This window comes from Phaethon lepturus, unplaced genomic scaffold, assembly GCF_000687285.1.
Source record: "Phaethon lepturus isolate BGI_N335 unplaced genomic scaffold, ASM68728v1 scaffold54787, whole genome shotgun sequence".
Taxonomy (NCBI): domain Eukaryota; kingdom Metazoa; phylum Chordata; class Aves; order Phaethontiformes; family Phaethontidae; genus Phaethon; species Phaethon lepturus.
Window position 1 is genome coordinate 3,426 of NW_010550813.1, and position 20,730 is coordinate 24,155.

A 20,730-nucleotide genomic window follows, 5' to 3' on the forward strand; every position below is an offset into this window, starting at 1 on the left:
CTGACTTAAAAAAAAAAAACCAAAACAAAACCAAAAAAAGCATGCTTTCAGCTGAGCTTCTCTATTAATTGTATGTTATTGCAGGATGCTTCCTTTTGTACTTTTCAACTCAGAAATCTTAAACCTGTGCATTTTAAAGGAGAGAAGAGAAGAAGGAAGAGGAGAAAAAGGGCTCTTTTTCTAGTCTGTCCAGGGTAGCTGTTCATCTCATTGATACCAGTAAAAACTGTGAAGACTCTGTTTCATCTTTATTCTAGCATCATGAGGACCTCTATGTTTGTTTATTTTTGCATAGAAAAGGTAAATTGTTGCAGCTTACTGAATTGCTGCAAAACTCAGTTTGTTCTTGTTCTTCTTTAGGCAAAAATGTCTGCAGCATGCGACTTCGTTGCACTCCACACTGGGCAAAAGATGCCTCTCGTAGGACTGGGAACTTGGAAAAGTGAACGTGGCCAAGTAAGCAGAGAACAACACAATATTGTGCTCTCAACTAGTATTTGTGGTTTGTGTACCTCTTTTGAAGATCCTTGATCTGAGGCCTGGATCCGTCGCTTGAATGGTTTTAGTCTTAAATCCACTGAAGCCAGTGGAATGTGTGTATGTATTTGCATGACTAAGGCCTTAAGGCACAAAAGCAACAGCAGCAGAAGATCCCTTAAGACTTGTTAACCCAAGCCTCAGGCAGCGGTGCTCTGGGAGGTGAATCCAGAAAGAGACCAATGAGTGGGGCGAGACAGGGAAAATGCTGTAGCTATAATATGGTGCCTGACTCTTCCACTGGTAAATCCGCAGGCTGCCAGTTTGTCCAGACATCCCTCTGGCTTGGGCTGATGACTAAGTTGAAAGCATTATTTTGGGAGGCAAGAACTCAAGTTGTAATAAGTCCTGTTCCAGTGGTCAGCCTATGTTTAGCAGAAGAACAAAGAACTTGCTTGGGTCATCCTGCTTTTAGACTAAGACAACTAATGTGTCGTTACACATTCACTCTGCTTCTAAATGCAATGAATTGGCAAACACCACATTTGGAAACAATTCTGTGTGTTAATACAAGCTGTCTGTGGGCATGTTTAGGACTGTGCCTCCTATTGTAATACTTCTCCCTCTTGTCTGTCTTTTCCTTTCTGTTTCATTTAATTAAAAGATAAATTCTTGGGGAAAGAGATTGCATGTACTTGCTGTGAAAGGCAAGGTCCATTGCTTGGTGGAATTCTTAGCTGGCATTGTTGTTTAGAATGCCTTTTGGATTATGTGTACCCTTGCATGTCTGTGCAGTAAATCTTGCATATCTTGCTGCTACTCTTGTTTTAGCTTCATGGTGGTTTTTGGAGTGCGATGGATGACATTGTGCTCGTGACTGAGAGGGAAAGTTCAAACCCTTATCCATATGTTGTGCTGTTCTCTCGTGCCAGCTAGAGAAAAAGGTGGGAAACAAGCCAAAAAAATTAAATCTGTTCAGAGCTGTTTTACTGTTGGTCTTCCTGTCCAGATAGCTGTCAGGACAGTGTTGGGAATAGAAGCTGTGCTAATGTGGAAGCTGAATTGGTGTGAGAGCTCAGTCAACCTTTTAAATGAGGACAAGGGTGAATGTCAGCTCTGTCACTTAAAAACATCAACTGACAACTAAATTAAGTTTATTAACATGCAGAAACTTAATGGATGAGTTTCTGTGCACCCAAAGCAGTTAAATGTGCATTGTCTAAAACAAATCCCTGAAACGAAACAAGCAAAATATGGATGCATTATTGATTTTGTGCACTAACTGTTCTGAGGAAAGTATGGTCTTGTGAAAGATCAGGGAAGGATCCTGCTTGTGCATAACTTAAACCTAATTCAGATGGATTTTGCCATAGTAAGCAGCACTTTTAGCAGCTGAACCCCACATGGGATCCAGCCATCTTCTCTGGGGTCCCATGGAAGTAATTGGGAATCACTTCTTTGGCATATCTATCTTCAAAGACTTATTCCTAGAATGTAGTGAAGGCAAAATCTAGAAAGTGCGGTGAAATTGGGCAGAGTTACAGAAGTTGCTGCTATTGCTATGGAATAAGTAAATTCCTATTTATCACTCTTGAAAGTTCAGAAGCATAGCAGCAATTTGGCAGACCGTCTAAATGATTTGCCCGGAAAAGGACATACTGTAGTTCAGGTAGAATAATTGTAATTTTAAATGAAAGACTAAGGGCCAAAAACCTAGAGAAGCAGAAGAATTATTGTCGATTATATTTAATCTAGCTGTTTCCCAAGGAGAGGCTATTTATCAAAAGTTCTTTTGTGCCAGGGCTGCATTAGAAGCAAGAGTAGAAGTGGATAGCTTTTAAATTATTTCAGGTAAATATTTTGCAGATTGCAATTATTTTCCTTGCCGAGCTGCTTTTCAGTCTTGACCTTAGTCTCTTGAGTAATTTCTTTATTGTTGCTGTTACTATTCCTGATTCTAAACAAGCCTTGACCTTGTAGCCAGATCTTAGCAATCCGGTACAAAGGTGTCATTGCAGCCCTACTTTTCTAGATGGTAAGAATATGGGGGGAAATGATTTCATCTAAATCCATGTTGGGAGATGATAGGATTTAGATCCGATAAAACAATAAGATGTTTTCTGTCTTACATGATCAAACACTAGAAGAGAAATTTGTTTTACATGTTACCATAGGAACAAGATGGAGGGCTATTGAATGAAAGGGAACACAGTGTGGAAGCTTATGAACTGGCAGCATGAATGAGTTCAAAGAGAAGTCCATTCAGACAGGAGCATCAAGAATATCACTAGAATGTGTTTTGTTTTGTGGTTTTTTTTTTAGTATTGGAGCCTGCTTATCTGTAATCCTTTAATGCTTTGTTTTCTAAAGTGAGCCATGCTTTCAACCTGGAGGATTGATCCCCACCTGATGAACAGTCTAACTTGCTGTGACAGAGGCTGGTTCTGTGGGGAAGAGAGACACGGGGCTTCGGGAAGTTGTATTTCTGTGTGAAACTTCAGGAAAGCTGAAGAGGAAATGCGTACCTCAGAAAACTGGTCGGACTGGGTGACCTGTGACAGGATTGCAGCTACAGAGGAGACTGTTTAGTTCTTGGAAAAGTTTGTTAGACAATATAGAGAATCCTGGTTACATGCACAAATTCACTACTGCTGCTATATATTAAGGGAAGGACTTGAATTCAATGTCTGAAGGATAGGAGGCAAAACTCTTTATTTTAGGCAACATTAACTCAAAGTAATGAAGAACAAAGTTGGCGTTACGTGGTGGTCTGAGTTCCTTTTCAGCATATTTTAGTACAGTATGTACAGACTGTGATATAGCAACACTTACATTCTGGTTATTGCATCTGAGTATCATGTGGACTGATGATCTGGTCTCTTTCTATTTCCTGTTGGCAAATATACTGGGACTGCTAAAATGCGGCAACTCTGCAGGAGGCAGGGGAGGCTGTCAGAGCCTTTTCTTTCCAAGTGTTGCTGGCTGGAACTATTAGAGTGAAAGCCTCTTCATAATGGCTTGGGGCTGTGCAGAAGAGGCACCCTTGTTACTTGAACTCTGTGTTGGAAATAAAAAGTTAGTTTTTCACCTTGTGATGGGCAAACTGAAAAACTGGAAATCTAGTAATGGATATTATAAGGAATTGGGACTTAGAGATTCAATTTCTGAATCTGCCACTGTTTGTTAGCAATATCATGTTCCTCCATCTTCAAAAACAAAAGAGGGTGGGTGGGAAGGCCAATTCCCTCGCTAGGATCTATAAATTGGAGTGTAGTTCCTAGGACTTTACTATATAATGAAGGAGAGTAAGGCTTCAGCTGCAATTCTGTGTCTGTTTTGGGGCAATCCACTTCAAGAGAAGCGTGAACCAGCTGATGAGGCAGCAGCAACAGCGATGCAAGGTTTGGGAAAAGTGAGCTGTGATGAAAGATGGAAGCACCTACAGTTATGTGGTCAAGAAAGGTTTGAGAGGAGGTGTGCTGGTGCTTTCCAAGTGTGCAAAAAGCCCTTACAGAGGGAAAGCTATGGATTTCATGTCTGTGAGGAACAGGATGTGGCATCAGGGACATCTTGGTTAGACATCTAAAAGACTTTGAATGCAAAGATAACTAAGCATTGGAATAGACTGCATCTCACCTGCAAGAAGCGTTTTGACAAATGTCTTTAGGAGTGGTTTAGACTTAGTTGGCCCTGCTGTGGGGTGTGAGGATAGACTAAATGATGTCTCAAGATCCTCTCAGACCTGCTTTCTGTAGGTATATGATGATGCTGGGTTGGTGAGTCACCCTTAAGCTGTGTGACTCCACTTGCCTAATGTAAAACTCAGTAATTGCTCTTTCCATAGCAGTATTGACAGGCTAAACTAAAGAATTTATGGGAAGTTTGAAGGATCCTTTGTCTATTGCTACTTCACAACACCAAATATCCAGAGGTATATGAATCTCCAACTGCTTCTGTTGTCTTTTTTTTTTCTCTGCCCCCTCGAATGTACCTGTCTGAACATAATCTCAAAAATACAAAACTTTCTGTTACAACAAAGTACTCTTCTTAAGTTTACATCTATTATTACATCTGTTATTACATTATATATCTGTTATGAGTTCCCCCCTCCCTGCTCCGGAAATGCTTTTTTTTCCCCACTTTTTCTTTTGATTGTTTGCCTTTTGCATGGAACAGGAACTTTCAGTTCACATTGGAATGTCTTAGCCGGCTAAGAGTAGTTTACACATATACAGATTTTGCCCAAATCCAAACCTTATTTAAATGACCAGTCCCAGTTTCATTTTATGGCAAATTTTATGCATGTGGCTTAAAAAAGGGAAATTAGTACAGACAACACTGCTGTTTTTCCTTTCCTTTCTGCTTCAGCTCCACAACTCTCTCCTTTTTGGAGGGTGGATATTGAGTCAAAAGCCTTTAATATGTCTCAAGTGATTTCAGAATTACCACGACCTTGACTTTTTAGTGACCTTCTGAGGAATGTCTTTGTCAAAGTGAAACAAAGACTGTAAATACCATCCTGCTAGAGAAAGGAAGAGCTTATTTCATTGGTGTAATAATAGAAGTGCTTTGTCATTCTGGCTAAGGGAATCTGGTCTACATTCCAGTTTTCCTCTCAACATGCTAAAGAATGCAGTCAATATCCTGTCTGCCTTTATTGCAGTTCTTGACAAGAAAAACACATGAAATCCACCAGTAGAAGTGATCTCTGTGGCATCTGAAAGCGGGACTGTACACATCTTTAATTGGTGTTAACAATTTTGTCAGCTTTAAAATGGAAAATGCTGGTACTTTGATTAAATTGAAGGACATCAATCTCCCTCTAGCCGTTGTGGACACATTTTTTAATCTCTTGTCAAGAGAGACAGAATGTCTATAAACACATTAAGGTTCTAGTGCATCAAGTCTTATACACAGAATAATTTATGATCTCCCACAGTCTCGAGAGACAAGTCAGTGAAGAGCAATGTATAGAAATCCCTGTATAGATAACATGTACTCTTACTGTAGCACTTCAGATTGCTAGATGTAAAAGAGAGCATGTGCTTACTGTCCACTGGAAGTTAAATGAAATAGATTTTATTTAATGCTTATCAACCTAATGGGAGATGATGATGACACTGAAATTTGCAGTAATTCTTTGTTCTTGTAAGGGACGTGTTGCTTTTGGCAACACCTTCATTGTCAGCAATGTAGAAAGCAAAATGCAAAGTTGTGAGCATCATCAGGAGATCCCCTGCAGGCCATGGGTTAATATTCAGCAGTATAGTGGCTTTCATTGTTGTGCAATCAGTGGGAATGAGACATGAAAGAAAAACGTGCCATAAAATAGCATTATCTTAGAAATGAAGCATTAGCAGTTGGACCAAATCCAAACTCTAGCAATTCTAGAATTAGAAACCAGGCTCTTCCTTTACTGGAAAAGAGGAGGTGTCTTCCAGGCTTGACTGACATTGATCGATTGGTCTGTTAGTTCCAGAAAGTTTGCCTTCCTAAGCCATGATTTATTTGAAAACTGCTTCTGAAAGCTCATTTTATATTTAAGAAAAGTGTGACAACTGTAGTTAAGAATGAGTCTCTATCTGTCTGGTGAGTTCTTGCCTGCTTGGCCTGTGTGCATGGTCTGTTTTCTTGTTACTCTTGGAGTGTCTGCTAGCAATTAACTCTTAATGCCTAAAGGCTGTGCCACAGGATACGGTTGAGTCTCGTGACCTTATGTAGGTCTGTGCTTTGGGGGTGCTCCTCACTAAGGCTCTAGGGTTTTTTCTTCCAGTCATGTGTCCCTTTTCACTGATTGCATTGGATAATCTGTTTCTGATTACAGGTGAAAGAAGCAGTGAAATATGCCCTAAATGTGAGTTATCGCCACATAGATTGCGCAGCAGCTTACAGCAATGAAGCAGAGATTGGTGAGGCTTTTCAGGAATGCCTTGGGCCCAGCAAGGTAAAAACACAAGAACTGCCATGCTGACTCTACGTTGTATCAAAATTTACAACCGTGACCTGAAAGTAGACTGTAAAGTTAACATTTGTGGCTCTTCCTGGTGTATCCCAGCTATTTGTTATTAATCAGGAGCAGGCATGAAAGAGGGCTTTCTCTCCTCTATAACCATCCTGGCTGTCAGGAGGAGAAAAGATTGTCAGGAATATTTGCATGAAAAATACAGAAAATGCCTATTTTAATTTCCCTGCTCCCTTCATCCCCCTGCAAAGTATCCCAGTTTGGGTGTTCAAAAAATTGGAGGTTCCCAGAATCAACAGTTAAAATTGAGAATATTTGCCATGATTTATATGAAAAATTACTCTAGTTTGTCAATCTAGAATAGCATGCAATGGTGAGTAGCCACAGCAAATTCAGTGACTGAGTTTTTTGGTTATAGATCAAATATGGATAAGTAAATACATACTTCTTTTTTAAAACAGTGATTGCATTTGAAGGTTCGGTAACTGTGACTCTAGGGCCTGCAGTGAGAGTCTATGGCATAAATATATACAGTAATGTGACAGGCATTCCTATGGATGACCTGAGGTGGAATCTTAAATTCATCCCCTTGCTTTTGTCCCGAGGAGCCGGAAGGATTACCTGTACAGCCTAAGAGCTCCTAGAAAGAAAGTTCTTATGTTCCTGCTTTCCTTCCTGCCTTGACTTTAGGGCAATCTCTTTGTTATGTGATTAGCTTGAGAGGGGCTGTTTTCAGCTTGCCCCAAGGATTCCTTCCTACTAAATATGGTAAATAATATAGGAAAGCATAGGACTTTTATTCAGTTCCTGTTAGCTAGATAACTTCAAACTAGAATTTTAAATACATTTTTTTCTTTGAATGCAACAGTCATATGTGAAACACACAAATAATTGAATGGTTGGAGGAGAGAAACTAAGCAATTAATTGTTCCAGCTTCTATACTATACAAAGTATAGACTTGAATGAAACTTGGTCCTGCACAAGTCAGTGAGAATTGCCCTCTGATGGTATGTGCTTCAGTTTGCCAAACATGATCTCCCTTTTGTGTTTCATACTTCCTAGTTAACCAACTTTCCATTTGTTTCATTTCTGCATCTTACCTGTCCAGTATAGGGTACAGGGTGCTCAATTCTTAGTATGGTCCTCCCAGAATCTAGAAACTCAAGTGCTGAGGTTTGGGGAAATATCTTCTGCTTATTTTCCCACGGTCTTTCCCTGAGAAACATTATTGGTTTATAACATATGATGAGTATAGCAAGTTAGCTGGTTGGGCCTAGAATGTATGAGTTGTTAAATAGAAATGACAAAATTTACATATGAATAAACTAGGCAATCTTTCTTTTGGCCACATCACACTTTGTAGTGGCTTTAACCCTTGAATTGGAAAGTTGGAGAAGAGTGTGCATGTGGAGGGGATTGTTTTGTTTTTCAAAACTTCTAATAAATTGCTAAGTATTTGGTGTACTTTAGGACTTGTCACTGTAAGTGTGTTTCTCTCGTTCTCTCCATCCAGCATATTTTTTAAAGATTTAATTTGTAGGTTCCATGTGTTACCTTTTTTCTTTTTTTTTTTTTTTTTTTTTTAAACTTAGTTGTTCTATTTGTTTTAAAACTAGTTGGGGAATTGCTACACTTCCCTTTCTGAACTTCTTCCAGTAAATTATGCTCTCCCCCCTTTCTTAAAGGTTATTAAAAGGGAGGACCTGTTTGTAACATCAAAGCTCTGGAATACCAAGCACCACCCAGAAGATGTAGAGCCAGCACTAAGGAAAACACTTGGAGATTTGAAACTGGATTACCTGGACCTGTATCTCATGCACTGGCCTCATGCCTTTGAGTAAGTTCTACCTGAAAAGGGGACAGACAGCAGAAACCCCAGTTTTACATAAGTGGCTGGTGTTTTGTCCTGAGGAGCTTCTTTCTGGGCTGTGAATGTCTTCCTCTGTATACTGCCTCCAAGATGTTTTTCAGTGTGGCTAATAATGTAGTCCTATGGACTGTCATACAGACTTTCTTTTCTACCTGTAACCGGTACACTTACTCATAGTTGGTCCATTCATTCAGAGAAACAATTGTTCGAATTTCATTCTTCTTTGAATATCAGTTGGGTGAGAATTTGTTTACTGTTAGATTTGTAGCACGTCTGTAAACATTCAGTAGAGGAGACAAAATTTCTGGCTTAGTGTAGAAGTACTGTAAATAGAAAAGGAATAATTGTTCTCATTATTTAGCAGTGATGAGGCTGGAAAAATGGGTATTAAGTCTTCATTTAAAATCTTTAAGCAGTTACTCAATTTTTTAATAGTGAGAACAACTAGGTAACAAGATTAGGATCACTAAACTGACAGTTTGGCATGCGTGCCAAAGTCAGGTAACTGAAAGAAGCCTAACTGGGGAAAAAGCAGTAAAGCTTTATGGGACAGGTTTCTATACTGAAGCTTGCCATCTTACACTAGCTAAAAATTTGGCTTGCTGTGAGGTAAAATCTTTGAGTTTAAAATATATTAGAAGTTTAAAATAGTCTAGTGTCTTTGTCTAGGCACTGGAGAAGTCATAGAATCATAGAATCTTTGGGTTGGAAGGGACCTTTAAAGGTCATCTAGTCCAACCCCCTGCAGTGAGCAGGGACATCTTCAGCTAGATCAGGTTGCTCAGAGCCCCGTCCAGCCTGATCTTGAATGTTTCCAGGGATGGGGCATCTACCACCTCTCTGGGCAACCCGTGCCAGTGTTTCACCACCCTCACTGTGAAAAATTTCTTCCTTATATCTAGTCTAAATCTGCCCTCTTTTAGTTTAAAACCATCACCCCTTGTCCTTGTCCTATCACTGCAGGCCCTGCTAGAAAGTCTGTCCCCATCTTTCTTATAAGCCCCCTTGAAGTACTGGAAGGTGGCAATAAGGTCTCCCCGGAGCCTTCTCATCTCCAGGCTGAAAAACACCAATGCTCTCAGCCTGTCCTTATAGGCAGAAGTGTGGCAGCTATTCCTGGTTCTGCTATGGACCTAAATGATAACCTTGAGGAAATCCTGTCACTGCTTTGTGTCTTAGTTTTACTTATTTATAAATAAGAATTAAGTGCTTTGTAAAGATGACAGCACTTTTCACTAATAGTTATTAACTGTACTGGAGTGGCCAAGCACAGGCAGTGTCATGGTGGTATCTGTATGAAGAGGAAATGAAAATCACTTCTTGTGACATTTTAATTCTAGGATTTGAAGAAATATGAGATGAGGAGAGTTCTCCAGTGAAGTGCTAAATGCACTTATCGTACAACGCCATCAGAAGCAAAGTTCCTTGCTTTATTTTCTTGTAGATGTGGAAGGAGTTCTGGCCTGACCCCACCCCCTCGAATCAGTAAAAAGGCAGGGAGGGAATAAATCTCCTGACTGGCTGTTTGCATGGAGGCTTTGCTCAACAAGGGAAACCCTCTCAAGGGGTTTCTGTCTGTTCTGCAAATTTGAGAACGTTTTTTTTCCCCCCCTCTAGTCATATGAACAAAGCATACGACACTAACGCTAAGAGGAAAGACGCTCAAATATATTCCTCAGCATAACAGAATGAGGAAGTGTTTTCAACTAGAGCTGGTTTGGAGGAAGAACTGTTAAAAATTCCCCCTGTTGTGAAACAGGTTTGTTTTACTGTTGATTGGAAAAAAAAAATTAAACAATGCTTTGATAATAACACATAACACAAATAATGATGTATATTTAGATAGTACTAATATTTAAACATGCATAATGTCATGGAAACTGTTGACAAAACTGACATTCTAATAAAGCAGTATTTTTTTTACTCGTTGGAAACTGTTCGCTCTACAGTTTTCCATTAGCTCTACTTCAACTGTGTTTATGCATGGTTATCTATAACGTCTATTTTATTGGGAAGCTAAGCAAAAGGATGTTATTTACACAGAAATTAAAATAGCTTTCTGGATGAAAATCACAGTGCCTCTAGGTCTTGAAAATTAATCTCACTTACTATGCTCTCTTGACATATGAGGCTGCTTTTTTGAGTTGGGAGCTCATAAGGTTTTCAGAGTTATTTTTGGTTCCAGATCATTCAGTGACGTGAACAAGAACTATCTCCCTTTGTCCCCAGCTGCTGCCATTTCTTACACCATTCACTGCTTAGCTGGAGCGATGTAAGGCAGCCTTTGAGATCTGAGCTAGCAGAGTCCTGTAGTAGTTATGAAGCTATGCTCTTCCAGTGAAATTGCTAACATCCCTTCAAGCATGGACTGCTTGGAGACCAGTCATAGCCCTTTGGAAGTGGGGTGGTGTCACCTGGCATAACCAGGTTCTTTGTGTGTGTTTTGTTGGTTTGGTTTTTAATTTTATTTTATTTTTTAAATGTGTTGGTATGACTAACTGGAAACACACCCAAGCTATAATCAACATGTACACGTTAAGACCTCTGTGAGAATCTGCACTTGTATCGAGTGCTAACACTACTGCAGAATCCAGAGGGAGTGGGAAAGCCAGTGTACTTTGAATGCAGTCTCTCATAGATAGTTCTTAAACCAAGATCCCTTTGGTAGCAGTTCCAAATAGACTGTGAAGAATATTAGTCCTCCCTCAAAAACAAATTGAAAAACTAAAGCCGCCCGCTGAGTTGCTGCTCTCTAAATCTTCTGTTTTGCTAGGATCAAAGCACGCAAAGAGCTGCTGCTGTGTATACAGTGGCTTATCAGCTCTGTGTAGTCACTACCATATAGGTAAGTAGTTCAAAGTACTGTATAACAAGTTTACATAGGAAAGACTGTGTGTGAAATAATTGCTGATAGGTTAAGTCAGCATAATGGAATTCAACAGACAAATTCACTCAGTTTAGTATTCCACCCTCCAAACTGTGTATAAACTTTTGAGGATACTTTGAGGAAAGCTTATTTTAGTGAAAAACTAACAAAATATAAATAATGTGGTATATGTACTTACACTTTACCTTTGATGCTGTAGACGAGGGGACAATCTCTTCCCAAAGAATCCTGATAACACGATGCGTTATGATTACACTGATTACAAGGATACCTGGAAGGCTATGGAGAAGCTGGTAGAAAAAGGTCTTGTGAAAGCCATTGGGCTGTCAAACTTCAACAGTCGTCAGATCGATGATGTACTAAGTGTGGCCACTGTCAAGCCAGCTGTGCTCCAGGTAAGATCAATAAAGGAGGGGACGAATACCTTTCCTATTTGTCCATAAGAGTGAAGAATTTTCAAACCAATGCTATGTGCTTAGCACAAGGGCTGCAGCAGCTTTTTGTACAGGGAAGAATATAGCTGGCTCTGCAGGAGTAGGCACAGAGAGGTGGTCTTCCCAGGCAGATGAATTTGTTGGAGAGTAGGCCTGTATCCATGTTCTATGGCCATTTATGCCTGCTTAGTTGAACAGGTCTGTGGAAGAGTTCATCTTTCCTGTGAAGAATGATTTAGTCTATAAGAAAGAAAGATTGTGAGGGAGTAACTTGAATCTGTTCTAAAGGGTGCTTCCTTGCTCATTGGATGATCTGTTTGGTACATAGGGAAAACCCAGCACTCTAAACTTCGGTGATCTGTTCTGTCCCTGTGAAGGTTATCCTCGTAAGGATAACTTACTTAAACCTTATCCTCATAAGGCTTTCCAGAATCTGGAATGACCTGTGATGTGTTTGGTTCTGCTGTGCTTTTGACTTCTTGTTTGTGTAGAGTTTTGTGTTGATATCTGTTCTCTAGCCACTCATTGTGGGTCATTTTAATAGGTAGAATGCCATCCTTACCTAGCTCAGAACGAGCTGATAGCTCACTGCCAGAAACGAGGTCTGGTTGTCACTGCCTACAGTCCCCTTGGTTCTCCAGATCGCATGTGGAAACACCCAGATGAGCCTGTGCTTCTAGAAGAACCCGGGATCAAAAAACTGGCAGAAAAATATAGCAAGTCACCTGCACAGATCCTCCTCAGGTACAGAACAATTGTGAGAGAGGGTGGCATTTGGGACCTGGCCTTAAATAAAGCAAAACATGCAAGCTAGAAGGAATCTAATTAAAGTGCATGTTCTTCCCCATCGGTGGGGAGTTAAAATCAGAGTGCCAAAAGCAAAACCCCGTTTGGTGCATGATTTACAGAATTGGTAGAGTTGGTCCTGCCTTAGTGCATGGACTAGATCCGAGTGGTCCGTTCAGGGTCTGGATCCATGCCTGGGACAGCTCACTACCTTTTCTGCGGTGGAAATAGCAGTAGGACAATTAGGGCAGCAGTGTACCACATTTGAGTGCTACCTACTGAATTTGCACATGGTCAGTTGCTTGAACCTTTGAGCTCTTGCTACTGCGTTCCTGGGATCCCAGGAAGAGGAGCTGAGGAAGGGACCTTCCTTCTTTGCACTGAAGAACCGTTTGCCATTTTGTTTTTTTATATAGCAAAAGCCAGCTGCTGGATACTGAGAAACAAGATGATTGAGTGATATCCAGAGTATCATCAGCACCTTGTAAAGTAAAATTGGATTTCTGTGCTCATTTTTTTTGTCTGGCTCTGTATCGATCAATATTGCTAGTAAGTCTTGGGCAGCAGCAAGTTACCCTGCTAGCTGAACATGTTCAAGATTTTGCGCTCAAACCATTAGACAGGTACTTGAAGGATATGGGTTTTCTTCTAGTTTCTCAGTGGCTGTCATGTTAGAACTTGCGTAAAATGCTTAAGTACAGTTTTTTTTTTTCCTGACTGTTTCTTGGGTTTCTAGCTTAAAGCACCTGAAACTTGCTTGCTTGTTCAAAGGCGTGAACATCTTCCCCTGATTGATTAGTCCAGTGGATACTGTCTTGCTTTAGCTTGGACATAATAGATCCTAATACAGTACAGGGCTATGTCAGCCCTCTTCTGGGTATTTTTATTTCACATAGAAACATAAGTGGCATCTCTGCTGTCACAGATTATTCATCAACCAAAATAATTGTCATGGTTCTTGGGCTGCACACACAGGAAATCTTTCTCCTCCCCTTAACAGATGGCAAGTGCAGCGTAAAGTGGTTGTCATTCCCAAGAGTGTCACTCCCGCTCGCATTCAGCAGAATCTCCAGGTAAGTTTAAATGGAGGAAAGGAGTTTCAGCAATGCTTTTTCATGCGAGTAATATACTGTCCTACTACTTGCAGAGCAACAAGCTGAGGCACTTGGTTCATACTTGTTCATCAATGTATGCATGTGCTTAGAAGGGAGGGTAAAGATTTTTGGAAAACAAACTTGGTACATTTTAAGCAACTAAGTGTGTGAGTGTGCACATGTGTGCACATGCACAGTCTTGTTATCAAAGGGTAAAGAATGTACTTTGTAGAAGTCTAAATGAAAAATCTTCACTGAAATTTATCTGTGATACAAATTATTGAACAAAGGAATCTTCTAATTATGGTCAGTGGTTCTTATTTATGAAAAATAGTTGCTCTAGCCTGCCAGTGAGGGATGGGGACTAGTTCTGCAGCAAAATGCCATTCTAATGATGCTGAAGGAATAAGTGTGGTTCACTTATGCTCTGAAGTAGAGACAGTTCACTTCAGAAATTATTTGAAATCTCTGACTTCAAATAATCTTCAGGGAGGTCTCCAAATCACCCTGTGACCTCTTTTCAGCCCTTAATCATACAAGGTTGGCTGGTTGCATACTTGTTTTTAAGTTAGGACTTGTTTCTGTAACTGTTACTCCCATTAAACCAAATCCTGCCATGTAGTATGCTGCTAGAATTCTCAAGAAATTCCAGTGAACTCTACAGTTACTTGAGGTTTAGATCTATGTGGGAACAGAATATTGATTGAATAGGCAGCACTTGGAGGAATAATCCCACTGCTTTTATCTTTGTGGAAGAGTGGTATGCAGTATCAGTGTAGGCTTAGAGTTGGCAAGTATATGAACACCTCAGACTTCAAGCCTTTGTTTTGGTGTTCATTATAAAATTAGTTTAATTGCAACTTCATATTTATAAGCAGAAGACAAACTAATGGTAACCCATGGTTATTGAATAAAGCCTCTTGCTTTCGTTCTCAGGTGTTTGATTTCAGCCTCACAGAAGAGGAGATGAGCCATATTGGAAGCCTGAATAAGAATTGGCGTTACATTGTGCCAATGATTACGGTAAATTTCTCACATTTCTAATAGTTTTCATTATGTGCATGGGACTGCAACTTGGGGTTTTTGCAGTTTTCTTTCTTTTACTGTCTCCATCAGAACTACTTACTCATAAGAACACTACATCTTTTTAGGGTATCTAAGATGAAAGAATTTTTCAAAAGCTGGGTACAAAAAAGGTAACTTTTGGAAAACTTTTCTCTGTTTTGGCCACTCTCGAGTTCTCATTCCTGACCTGTCCATAGGCCTTTAACCACTTCAAATTTCACCAAACTCCTGCTTACTTGTTCTTCTCAAGTACAAGCAGACTAAGGTCCATGCCATTCCTCCAGAAGTCTTCCTTGTTCCAGCTGTCCCTGTCTACTTTATACCATAAACCTCTAAGATCAGCGAAGACTCATGGTGCTGTTAGTTCTCCACGTCCATCGTGGAAGTCACATGAGGGAATTTGCACACTCCCCTCCACTGGATGTCCTCTCTTTCAGAATCTATTGTAATGATATTCCTCCAATGTAAGGAAGGAGTATGGCTTAGACTGTTGTATTTTTCTGCCCAAATCTATTATCTGCAGCATCTTTTAGCATCAGTAGTTTACTCTGTTACATGAATCCTTACCTCGTGTGCTATCAGATGCCAGTCTGCTTTTAGAGAAACCAGTGCCTTGTAGGTGTCGAGGTCTTCTTGGACGTTCTTTTCTGATGTTAAAGGACCTAATCTTGTTCCTTTACCCTCACTGCAAAAAAAAAAAAAGTCAGTGTCTTGTCCCCTGTCTGTCTAGTATTCCTCATTTCTTCTTGTCCTGCTTCTGACTATACAGGATAGAGCTGTTGGCCATTCCCTGGTGTGTCACTGACCAACATATGGCAACTGTACTATAATGAGTCTGAAGTGATTTATCCCTTCTCTATCATGCATAGATACAGTAGGGGTCTCTGCAAACTTGGAAGCTGTCAAGCATACCCTTGCCTCTCCAGCACTTTGCCTGCCTGTAAATTATTCTCCAACAGTCAGTGGCTACTGGCTATAGGAATTCTCTGGGAAAAACTTTTCTCCAGGATTTATCATTGAGTTTTTTTGAGTACTTGAGAGCATATCAGCGACTCGTCTGAGTTAGAAAAGAGAAGTTGCAAATGTATGGTGAATTACTGTCTCATATCAAGGGTAAAGACTTGTTACAGCTTTCACTGTTTGTCATGCTGGGGCTTATAAGAGCTTCAAGGCCATGCTTTTAACTGTAGGATTGCTTCAGTATGTGTGCGTAAACAAACCCCCACATCCCTGCAACCAAAACTATCTTTGTGCTTGCGGATCAGCACTCCATACACCAAACTGCAAGCTTAGCTGCTGATCTGTGTGAATGTGGTAGTAACAAGCACACCTGCTGCTTACAGCATGATTCTTTCAAGTGTTTTGCTATTTGTGCTGCGAACAAAGTTGTTTTGTTAATGAAACTGCAAAATACAGTAGAACGTAGGCTGGCTTGGATGAGCTGGGGATAATTCATGTGCTTTTGTTACCTGGGAGACCTGATCAGATCAGTGATTCACAAAGGAGAGATGAAATACAGTTCAAAGTGCTAGCCCATCCAACTAGAAAAAGGGTGAATGTGATGCAGCTGGGCTTCAAAGATATTGCCATATTGTCAGATAACAAGACAGGAAGAAGCAAGATGAGGAGAATTAAAACGTGACTCTGCAGCTGTAAGATCTCTAGTGGAACCTTTTGTCTCCTGCCCATCCCTTCTGGGCTTATCGGAAAGAATTTTCATCAACTGTGAATTAAAATTCCTGTCTAACCTTTCATGCCTATCTCCTCTATGAATCTAACTTACAATGTCTGGATTTCAAAGTGTGATATGGCAGCGATATCAGAGCTCCTGTTATAACTGACAAGACAGTTTTTCTTTGCTTTACTTCATTGATATATAACCACAAGTTCCTGTAGTTGTGCCACTCTTCCCCACATCGTTTTGTTTAAAGCCTGAGGAGAGGCTATTACACTGCATGTAGACAATTTAAGTTGCTTTATACTTTAACAGTTCATTATCTGGATAGAAATTACCTTGCACAAGCTTGGAATCCAAACTTTTGGAAACATAGCTGGCTAAGGAATATACGTAAGCGAAACTTGAACTATTGGCAAGCCAGAAGAGGAGGAGTGATGGTGTTGTACACATGATGATCTGTCTAGTTTTGATAGTTAGCTACCGTTGACTCGCGGTGTGTTCACTGCTGATTTTACCCCCTCCTCCTTTTCTCAAGTTCCTGGGGTAGACTGGAATCAGCGATGTGAAACATTGCTTCTGGCAGCTGCTGTCTTGGCATGCTGTGAGCAAGAGTGCTTACCTGAAGAGCTGTTCTGTGTAGCAAAATATGCAGTGGGAAGAAAGGGGAGGGGGGAATGAGGAATATGAATTCTAGGAACATGAGGAAGTTGTTGGCTCTCAAGAGAATATGAAGAGACGTGAAGATACTGTGATACTTTTGTCCACAGCTTTAAGGATTGCCTTCAGTTGACAGCTTCATTTCAGCTTTATTTTATTTTAATCTGAGCATCAGTCAAATGTTAAGGTTTAACATCTTAGTTTTCTGCTCTGTAGTGCCCCCAAGTGACTAATTTCACACTTCAGCAGTCACTACACAATTCATTACTAGGGATTCCAGTAGTTGCTTTGAAATGCAGGTTTTATGCTGCAAGCTAACAGAGGGACTTGCTAGTGGATACTTGGTTTGAAAGTCCCAGTGATTCCCTCTGCCCCCGTAACATTGAGTGATCTCTAACATCACATATATATGTATAAAAATCACGTTTAGTTGTATAAAAATCAGTGATTTCTCTAACATAACTTTTATTCAGTCATTAGTCACTTAATATGTTTTAGCTGAATGATGCAGGTCTGTCACCCAGAGAGGTGTGTATCTCTTTGCCAATGCTGCCCCTGAATTTCCCCAAACGTTACAGATGAGGAGCAAGATTTTACTTCAGCTCCTCAGAAGTTGAGGTTGTTGTAAGGGACTTAGTGCAACTAGAAATGCAACTTACACATCGGAATCCTTAGCGGTGGGATGTAGGAATTGAGACTTCTGCATGGCCACGTCTGCTTTTGGGCCTCTGTTTCTTTATCTGTGAATATCGGTTTCAGTATTCCCATTTTACAGGTGGAGAAGCTGGTCTTCCATGGAAATGTTCTTAAAGAGTGCTGTGAAGGAGCTGGGTGACACTATTAATGCTTCAGTGTATGACCCTGAACAAGTTATTCTATGTATTTCATTTTGCCCATCTGTAAAATTGGCAGCCCAGCAACTCTCTATCATGGAAACATGGGCAAAAGCTCCAACTCCAGTAAAGTGTTTTGAAGTGTGCATGTTACAACACTTACTCAATAACAGCTACAAGGCAAAAGGCTTTTAACTATTCTTAATCTAATTCTTCAAGCCTCAGCAGCTTGAAAGACTCTTGCTCTAGGCTACAGAAATCTATCTTTTTTTTTTAATTGATGTTTTTGTTTTTCCTTCAAGAAGTGCTAAGAGGACTCAGGAGTAGAGGGAACAGCTCTTGTTTACGCTTAAAAAGATGCTGTCAAATATTTGGGATATGAAGATTTAGAAATCTAAACCATGCAGAATTTAAAACAGAGGGTAAGAATGGATTATCTTTCTGACTTGACTCTCTCTGTTTGCTTCACAGGTGAATGGAAAGCTAGTAGCAAGAGATGCTGGACACCCCTATTACCCCTTCAATGACCCCTATTAACTACTAGAAAATAAGGTGTTAGAGTAACATGTTCTGCTGTGTGCCCTTACACAAAATAATTGTTGCCACAACTTGTCAAAAAACCTGTCCAAATAAAACCTTCCTTCCTGAGCAGGTTTATTTACAATGTACTGCTTCTAATTGACCTCCTTTCTGGACATACTGTAGCTTCCATGTCAAAGTTTGTGGGTTTATAACAATGACTGCAAGCTTGCTCCTGGAAGCATCAAATATTTTGGGGATTAGATAAAGAGTGGGGAAGTCTAAATCAAGTTCCAAACGTGTCATTATCAGGCTAGGGCAATACTTTGGGTTTACTGCCTGTGAAACAGTTGTGAATGCTTTAGTTATTAACATGAGGGAAGAAAAAGGGTGAAGGCATGAAAGCATTTTAAGACTAAACAACTGCCTAGCCATCAGCTATGATATCTTTGTTAAAATTATTTATACAGGGAATAAAGTGAAATGTGCTACAGTTGCACTATGTCCGTAAACCAGTCATTAAAACCCAAGTGACCAGCCATGCCCAGTGCTGTTTATCAACTTTAGAGTACTTGTGGGATTTAGAATGCTCTGTTTTCTTCTTCTTTTAATTTGCTTGTAGATTTGAGGAGAATAAATGCATACCCTGGAGCAGGCCTTCAGGGCAATCCTCTCTGCTTGTCACATTAATAGGTTTCAGCTCTGACAATAGCTTTGGTTGTCCTATCACAAAAGCCTCAAGAAATTTCTAGCAAGTCTTGTAGAAAAATGTCCTGCTTTTCCCATATAGTTGCCCATTGTCTCTTTACCAAAGATGTCCAGTTTGAGTTCTGGAAGGTCACAAAACTAGTTCCTGACTATACAGTGAGAGCAAAGACCTGTTAGAGGGCCCTTTCCATTTTAATGTTGCATCTTTGACTGCTGCCTGGGCTGATGCTTGGGAGAGTTGGTGCTGTCTCCTGTTCTACGGCTGACCTGCTGGTAACAACACCAGGCAAGTAATTTGCCTTTCCTGTGCCTCTTCTACCACTTGCCATGTCTCTGTTACTCCCTGGCAGGGACTAATTTACCGAGTGCTGATACACTGTTGAGCAGGTCTGGAACTCTAGCTCTAATGTTTTTATTTTTTTCAGTCTCTTAGTGAATTGTCTAGCCATCTGAGTAGGAAGGGCATGAGGTGTTGGTACCTGCCAGTGCTCTGAGGGTGATACCTTCTGTGGCCTTAGCAAGTTTAACACTTTATTTTGGTTTTCTCTACCTGTAAAATAGGATTAATGCTCATTTGCCTTGGTGCAGACAGGGTAGCAAGGCAGAGTTTCTAAAGGCCTCCCAGATTTAAAACAGTGGAACTCTTTCAGATCTGTTGATAGTGTTCAGAGACAGTCATAGGCATGACTCCTCGTTTGCTGCTGGATAAAGCAAGTTTAACTGACTGTAAGTGAAATAAACCCCACTTTATTTTTCCCATAGCAATAGCAAACATAGAATTAGAAAAATAATATTCTGTATTCAAATATTTCAAAAATTAAAGAATTATTTTAGTTTTGATAACCAACCTCGTCTACAGTAGGCCTATAGTAAAACTAATATATAATCTCAAGCATAATGCCTCCGTAAGTATTTCCTGCCCTGGGCCTCACAGTGTGTAGCTGAACTGGAACAAACCTGTTCATGCCTTTTTGTAGTCCTTATGTAAAATTTAAAGAACTTCTGTTTCTCAGTAAAGTGTTTCCTAATTCCTACTGAATTTAGCTCAGTGGAGAAAGCCATTACAGCTCAGGTAGGATTCTTTCCTAGACTGGATGTTTTCTTCTAAGGGAAATGAAATCCCTGTTGGTTTTGTAATTATTCTAATCAAACATGGATGACTTTGAATATGGTTCTTAGTGCAAATTTTGCTTTGAAGGCGCTATGTAGAATGTTAACAGCAGTCATCCTGCTGAGAAAAGTGGCTTTTGTTGCATGTATTTCCACTTGTGTCTTTGCATGTCTTAAAATAAATACTGTCCTCAGCATATGACTTTGAGACTTTTTTTTTCCCACCCTCTGATGTCAGGGCCCCAATTAACATTTTCTACTTACTTCTCTAATCAAGAGTAAGTAAGTGGGCAGAGAGAATTCCCAAGAAAAGCAGCTTAATTCTTCATCTCTATTAAACGCACACTTCCCAGCTCTGTTACTGCATGGAGTCACAGCTTTTATCTTGAAATAGCACAGGGGGAAATGAGCCGCCAGGTCTCCACCAACGGCGCTGCTGCTGCTGCTGTGCACGTTTTCGGGAGGCCTGTGCTGTCACAGCTGCAGCGGCCATGTCTGGTAGGTTACATCTGCTGTGGGGAAGGCAGAGCAGCTGCATGAGCGGAGCCGGAGCCCACTGACTGCGCCGAGGTGCAAGCCCGCCCGCCCCCTCTTCTCCGCGGGCCTCCCCACCGCCTACAACAAGTCCACCTTCCCCCGGGGCGGGAGA

The 20,730-nt window shown here is 40.5% G+C and overlaps 1 protein-coding gene across 1 annotated transcript; it reads left to right on the forward strand.

Annotated features, from left to right (window-relative positions):
• Positions 1-365: 365 nt before the first annotated feature.
• Positions 366-18,753, forward strand: AKR1A1 (aldo-keto reductase family 1, member A1 (aldehyde reductase)). Its single transcript, XM_010290651.1, has 8 exons — positions 366-456; positions 6,302-6,421; positions 8,126-8,277; positions 11,397-11,592; positions 12,176-12,375; positions 13,418-13,490; positions 14,448-14,534; positions 18,216-18,753. The coding sequence occupies exons 1-8, from the start codon at positions 367-369 to the stop codon at positions 18,279-18,281; spliced, it is 984 nt and encodes a 327-aa protein (XP_010288953.1). The 5' UTR covers position 366; the 3' UTR covers positions 18,282-18,753.
• The last annotated feature ends 1,977 nt before the right edge of the window (positions 18,754-20,730 follow it).